Source organism: Mustela lutreola, chromosome 16 (assembly GCF_030435805.1).
Source record: "Mustela lutreola isolate mMusLut2 chromosome 16, mMusLut2.pri, whole genome shotgun sequence".
Taxonomy (NCBI): Eukaryota; Metazoa; Chordata; class Mammalia; order Carnivora; family Mustelidae; genus Mustela; species Mustela lutreola.
The window spans coordinates 50,145,286-50,152,445 of record NC_081305.1 but is presented as its reverse complement, the minus strand read 5'-3'; the positions used below and the strand labels follow the sequence as shown (position 1 = coordinate 50,152,445).

Genomic DNA, 7,160 nt, shown 5'->3' with positions numbered 1-7,160 from the left:
ACCCAAGCATATGCATACCAAACAAAGGGGAGCAAAGATTAAACACATATTTTTTTAAATGATTCTACGGTTTCTGCTCTGTACACTACCCTATCCCTTTCCTGGGCATAATATCCACATTTTAAAATAGGTCAAATTTTGACCTATTAGAAGAGGACCCTAATATGAGTTTCAGATGGGGCAGACAATTGTCAGAGGATCTGGTTAGAGCACAGAGATGATCAGATGTGTCTGGGGACCATGACCTGTCTTTATGCCTCTTGGTCAGAGGTATAAGGAAGACTGTGAATCTTCTTGTAAGAAGTCCGTGTGAAAACCCCATGGCGATTAGTGCTGGGCTTCACCCACCACATCCTGTGCACCTTCCTGCCCTACTGGACTCAGTCTTCACCCAGCTGCTCCACATTCACCTGGTAGGATCAGTGCTATGACCTCTACACTCACTGCCCTGCTCTACCTTGGTGAGTTCTTGCGCATGAGAGAGATGGTATCCAGGGGTCTGGGTGTGGATGGGGCAGCCTGTCTCACTGTTCCTATCTTCCAGGGCTGTTCCTGAGCCAGACTGTCAGCACCGAGAAGCGTGAGTCCATCCCTCAGAGCCCCAGAGTCTCTCTACTAGGCTCAGACAAAGTGTGCACCTAGGAGCCACCAGAGGAGAGAACAGGGCCTCTGGTTTTCTAGGAAGGCTTGGTGCCAGCAACCGGGTGGACATTTGGGTGGGAAGTTGCTATATCTGGAACTCCAACCTCTGATTCCCTTCCAGAGAATCTTTCAAAACCCATCATCTGGGCCAAGCCAGATTTCATGATTCCAAAGGGAAAGCAGGCGCTTATCTTCTGCCAGGGGACTCCTGAGGCTGTGAAGTACCAGCTGTATTTCGAGGGACACCTCTTTCTTCAGCAGAGCCCAAAGCAACATGGAAGGAGGAACATAGCCATGTTCCACATCCCAGCCATGACCCCACTCACTGCAGGGCAATACAAGTGTATTTACCGAAGCAAGAAGCTCTGGTCAAACCCTAGTGACCCTCTGGATCTGGTGGTCACAGGTAACTGTCCCATCCTCGGCCTGAATTCGGGGAGGGTCATCACATATTTATTAATCTCCTTCAGTGTCATTCAGGCTCTCTTTGTGGTTGTCTGTGACCTAGAGGCAGGTTGGTCATAGGTCAGGTTCTCCAGGTGAGAGGCCCTGACATGGATGTGTGTGTGCATGGGGCAGGGGGGTGGGGGAAACCCTGGGGGGGCATCATCAAAAGTGACCCCAGTGATGAGGAGTGAGGGGAACAGGCCAGGCAAAAGGCAGGAGCTGACCACAGTGCAGTTTCAGCAGACACTTCAGCCGAGCAATGGAGTTCTGGACTTGGGATGGTCCTTATGGGCCTGGGATAGTCCTTCTGGACCTGGGATGGTCCTTCTGCATGGTCTCAAGATCTCAAGATAAGGCTAGGGGTTTTGTACCCACTAGTGTCAGCCCCTTCTGGGGAGGAGATTATATTCAAACATCCATGCTTATGTGGCACTTGCACCCTAGCGGGGGAAAGACAGACCATAAGTCTAAGTCAGGACAAATCAGTCCGTCATGGGCACCTGAGGAGTAAATGATATGGAAACAGACAGAGTGGAATGAGGTTGGGAGGGAAGGCGGTCTCAGGTACAGGGGTTGCCTTCAGCTGAGGGATGTGGCTCTCAAACTCAAGCAGGTATCACAATCATCTGGCAAACATGGATATCTCTAGTGCTCCCAGGTTCATGAAAGCATTGTTCACAATAGCCAAAAGCTAGCAACAAGCCCAATGTCTACTGACAAAGGAATGGATAAACAAAATGTGGTCTACCCACACAAGGGAATTTTATTCGGCTTTAAAAAGGAAGGAGACTCAAACACCTGTTATGTCGTGAATAGACCTTGAAGGCATTGTGCCAAGTGAGATAAGTCAGTCACAGAAGGACAAATACTGTAGGGATCACTTCCATGTGGGACTTAGGATGGTCAAATTCATAGAGACAGAAGGCAGAATGTGGGGTGCCAGGGGCTGAGGGATGGTGATGGAGAGAGGGTGCTTAGTAGCGGGGACAGTTTCAGTTCTGTAAGATGAAAAGAGTCCTGGAGATGGATGGTGGTGATGGTTGCATGACAATGTGAATGTAGTCAATACCACTGAATTGTCCCCATACAATTGGTTAAGATGGTAAATTTTATGTGTCATGTATTTTATAGCAATGGAAAACAATAACATTTTTTTAAAAACACAGTTGACTGCCTTACCCCTGAGTTTCTGATGTAGTGGGTCTGGGGTGGATCCTGGGAATCTGCATTTCTAATAAGCTTCCAGCTGATGGTGATGTCACTGGCCCCAAGGATCTCTAACTCTGAGAACCATTGATGTGTGGCAATCCCCACAGAGAGAAGGCTAGAGGAATGAGTGTCTCAGTCTTGAAGGGTGAGATCAGCGAGGGTGTGTCCATGACCAAAGCAGAGGGAGATACTGATTCTGGGGAGTGACATCCCAGTCTTAAGGCCAAGGAGGAAAGGGCACATAGGAGGCGGGATAAAGACTCTCTTAAACTACCTGTCTCCTTGGGGCGCCTGGGTGGCTCAGTGGGTTAAAGCCTCTGCCTTCAGCTCAGGTCATGATCTCAGGGTCCTGGGATCGAGCCCCACGTTGGGCTCTCTGCTCAGCAGGGAGCCTTCCTCCTCCTCTCTCTCTCTCTTTCTCTGCCTGCCTCTCTTCCTACTGTGATCTCTGTCTGTCAAATAAATAAATAAAATATTTAAAAAAAAAAAAAAAAAAAAAAAACTACCTGTCTCCTTCCCCCACAGAATTGTATGACACACCCACCCTCTCTGTCCATCCTGGGCCTGAGGTGACCTCAGGAGAGAACGTGAGCTTCTACTGTCGGCTAGGCACTGCAACAAACAAGTTCTTTCTGCTCAAGGAGGGAAGATCCCCTCACCCTCAGCACAGATACGGGAACACCCAGGTGGAGTTCCCCATAGGTCCTGTGACCACAGCCCACAGAGGGACGTACAGATGTTTTGGCTCTTATAACAACCATGCCTGGTCCTTCCCCAGTGAGCCTGTGAAGCTCCAGGTCACAGGTGAGGAAACCCTCAGATTTCCCCCACATCTTCTCCAGAACCCCAAGTGAACCCCAACCAGTGATGAGGAAGACAGCAAAGGGACAGGTGGAAAGAGGCAGCAGGCACCTCCCTGAAGTGCCCTCCCTCACATGCATTTTGGGGAGGCCCAGCTGATTGTTCCTGAAGAAGAGGAACAAGGAGGGGGAAGACGCAAGGACTCGGTGGGAAGACTGGAGGAAACCCAAAACCCTTATGGTTTTCTTTGTTTCCACTGCTAGAAGATTTTGGGGACACCAGCCTTGCACCCACAGAGCACACCTCTTTTTCTGGTGAGTAACAGTTACCTCTAAACTTGGGGGGGGGGTGATTAGAGCCTCTCAGTGACACTAAGAAATGTTGCTTTTGTGGCACTTGTATCCCAAGTGGGAAACAGACCATGAGTCAAAGTCAGAGAAACAAGCTCAGCATGTAGCACAGGGGGAGCAAACAGTGGTGTGGAGGAAAGATAGAGCAAAACAAATGGGGTCAGGGTGACCGGAAGGGCGGGTGGCAATATTAGAACTGTCTGAATTGCCTCACAGAGGAGCAAAAACCTGAAGAACTGAGGACATTTGTTCTGTGGCTACCTGAAAAGAACGTTCCAGAGAGAGGGAATGGCCACTGCATATGGCAGGGGGAGGGTGAACCCCAGGAGTAATTTCCTGCACCGGGAGTGACCTTGCATGCGTGTTAGTGGGGATGGGGAGTGGGCTCAGAGCCTGGAAGAAAATGGGGAGATTGTGAGTCATCCAATGTGTGAGGAAGAAGCCATGTTGACCGAGGTAATGAGGAAGCTGATGGCCAGAAGGAAAATATGCCTGGCGTGAGGTTCTGGAGCTAAATTCCCCCCAGGTTCACCTGTCCTTTGGCTCTTCTTCTCACCAGACATATGAAGCCACTAGGACCTTGAGGGTGGGGTGTGGACCTGGAAAAGCTGCATGAGGCCATGGGGCCCATCCGAGGGAGGAGAGGTGGCCTGGTGGCCAAAACTCTCTCTTTTTCTCACTGCTTTACTTTCCTTTCGCCCACAGACTATTGGGATCTTGACTTGGTAACCACAGAGGCAGAATTCCAGCAAGGTAGGCAAGCAGCGGGTGTGCAGGCTGTGAAGGAGTGTAATCTAGAATGGGGAGAAGGAGAGAGGCGGGACGAGGTATGTGCACCCATTCCTGTCAGTCCTCAGTCTGTCCTCTGACCCCAGATCTTGCCTCCTGGGATCACACTGCCCAGAATCTCCTTCGGATCATTCTGGCTTTCCTGGTCCTGGTGGCACTCATGTGCCTCCTGGCTGAAGACTGGCTTTGGAGGAAGAGGGCACAAGAAAAAGCCAACGGGGCTTCAAGTCAGGAATGCAGGAGAAGGTTCAGAACACAGAGATGCCTGAACGAATGACCAAGAGATGTGCTGGTCCCAGGTAGAGCTGAACTCTGGCCTTGACCCTGAGCTGAGCGAGCTCTGTGTTGTACCCACAAAGGGGGGTTCCCTGCAGGACACTGAGGGACAGCTGCATGGAGTCTGGCAAAGCTTGTTGGGCAGGGTGGGATGAAAGAGCTATATTTCCCTCCAGACAGACCCTCTTGTCTCTTCCGGGGTGTAAGCATTTTTATGCCTGCCTGATGCGAACCAAAGCTTTAACCACTCTGGTTTTCCCCCAGAATATCTCCTTTGTTAACAGCATGGCCACAAATATTTCCTTCCTACTTTGGTCTTCATCCCTTCTTCTTTCCATTGCTGCAATATGTCATTCAAGATATTTAATAACCAGTACAGAAAAAAATAATAACCAGTATAGAAAATAATAATAATAACCAGTACAGAATAGGCATTTATCAAAAGCAACAGGAGCCAGTGAGGCACCAACAGGTCAAAGGAGATACAGACCGTGAGCACACATATGGCTGAATGTGTCCTAGCTGGATCTCAGCCTTGCCCCGATTCCTCTGTCCTATACCACTACAGGCTTCTGTCTTCCTTGCTTCTTTATCCAGACTTTGCCTTCTTCCTCGGGTCTCCCCCAAGAGAGCTCCCAAACCCTCCATCTCAACATCAGATATCACCTCCATGCTCCCAAAGCACTTTCTGTTCATCTATAATAGCACCGGGGCTCTAACATTGCATACATATCCATTTTCCCATCTCTACCGTGAACTTGTGTGAATTAAGTCTGTGCTGGATCTAATGACTGTGCTCACAGCTCCTGCCACTAAGAGAGCTCTCCAGAAATATATGTCAGGTCAGTCAGTACACAAATAGGGCAGTAGTGCAACTTAGCCCTTGAGACTGCTGACTATTGTCCTTGAAATGCTGTCTGGACACTTTGTTCCTTGAGAACTTCCACTGGATCAACCCATTAATATAATCATGATGTGGGTCCCTCCCCCCGTCAAGACTCTGATGCCTCACACAGCTCAAATCCATTCTCTAAATCTGAATTTTCTGTTACGCATCAGAGAACATTAATTCCAACCTCAAAGGGGTGACATGCATGTTTAACAAGATAAAGAATGTCGGGGCACCTGCGTGGCTCAGTGGGTTAAAGCCTCTGCCTTCAGCTCAGGTCATGATCCCAGGGTCCTGGGATCGAGCCCTGCATTGGGCTCCCTGCTCAGCAGCGAGCCTACTTCCTCCTCTCTCTCTCTCTCTCTCTCTCTCTCTCTCTCTCTCTCTCTGTCTACTTGTGATCTTTGTCAAATAAATAAATTAAATATTTACATACAAAAAAAAAAAAAAAAGAATGTCACGAAACCAGCATAGGCTCTGACACATGGAAGTTAGCCCAATGCACAGCAGCTGTGACTATCCTGAGTATTACAGGGAATTGAAACTCATACCAATTGTTACCTCAAAACCAGTGGACCAGAACTAAACATCCTTCTTTCTGTTCTTCATCTGCTAGGTGTTCATGGACCAAGGACATCTGTTGATACTAAATCATCACAATGTTCTTCTTTTTTTGTCTAAAAAAAATCTTTATTTTATTCTATAACTTGAAAAATAAATTCAATTTTATGTATAGAATTCTAAATGCCTGTTCTTTTCTTTCTACATATTAAAGATAATATTGCATTGTTTTCTTTCTTTTTTTATTTAATTTTTTTAATTTATTTTCAGTGTAACAGTATTCATTGTTTTTGCACCACACCCAGTGCTCCATGCAATCTGTGCCCTCTCCAATACCCACCACCTGGTTCCCCCAACCTCCCACCCCCCCAACCCCTTCAAAACCCTCAGGTTGTTTTTCAGAGTCCACAGTCTCTCATGGTTCATAATGTTCTTTATCCAAGACATGACGGACTTCTTCGGATTGTGTTTATGACAACCCAGATTTTCCATATTCTAACCCGTAGTAGGAAACCTACAGTTTCAAGGGGGAAAAAAACGGTGTAAGGTAGAAAAATTTGGGGTCTCCAGAGGTAAGTGCAGGGGCCTGAGAGCCTCCTCAGAGAGGTGGGGGGGGGGTCTTTTCCACACAAGGCTGTTCCCCTCACTCAAAGTCTTCCAAAACTGGCCAATAGGAGTAGACCAGGTGGTTAAGTAGAACATTGCTCTTCTTGAAATGTTAACCCAGTTTGTATTCCAGACAGCAAAATGAAGCATGGGGAGGGACAGAGGGAGGGAAAGGTGGAGGAAGTACTGGCGAATTGCTTGTCATGGAGATTTATTGGAAACACTCAAAAGCACTTCCATTTATTTCTCAGTGGTTAGAACCTAATAGCTTTCCCAGTTGGATACAAAGGAGGCTGAGAAAGATAGCTTTTATTTCAGGCGTCTCTGTGACAAGATCAATAGTGGCATTCCTATGACCAATGGAGTGAGGAGGGGCGTGACAGAGTTGTGATAGGCACCAGCAGTCTCTTTGACAAGACCCTACTATGTGCCGAGCACTGGTGAAAGGACCACATCCCTGGGCTGATTGTCCAGGAGAGCAGATCTTCAAGAGAGTGAGTAAATGCAGTGAAAGGGTTTAAGTTGGGATCAAAGAACTATAGGATGATAGTGGAGCTTCTTTTATGCAAAATTCCATTCTGTAGAGACAT

General features: G+C 47.9%; 1 protein-coding gene across 4 annotated transcripts; it reads left to right on the top strand.

Moving 5' to 3' along the window:
• The first annotated feature begins 277 nt into the window (after positions 1 to 277).
• On the top strand, positions 278 to 6,141 carry LOC131818889 (natural cytotoxicity triggering receptor 1-like). Of its 4 annotated transcripts, XM_059153670.1 has the most exons (8): positions 283 to 461; positions 545 to 580; positions 764 to 825; positions 904 to 1,048; positions 2,824 to 3,102; positions 3,363 to 3,413; positions 4,155 to 4,202; positions 4,325 to 6,141. In XM_059153670.1, exons 1-8 carry the CDS (start codon positions 428 to 430, stop codon positions 4,513 to 4,515), a joined length of 846 nt encoding a protein of 281 aa, XP_059009653.1. In that variant the 5' UTR covers positions 283 to 427; the 3' UTR covers positions 4,516 to 6,141. The 4 variants fall into 4 exon arrangements, with proteins under 4 accessions (XP_059009654.1, XP_059009652.1, XP_059009653.1 ...); XM_059153669.1 differs by having other exon boundaries at positions 282 to 461; positions 764 to 1,048; positions 3,366 to 3,413; XM_059153668.1 differs by having other exon boundaries at positions 286 to 461; positions 764 to 1,048.
• Positions 6,142 to 7,160: the final 1,019 nt, after the last annotated feature.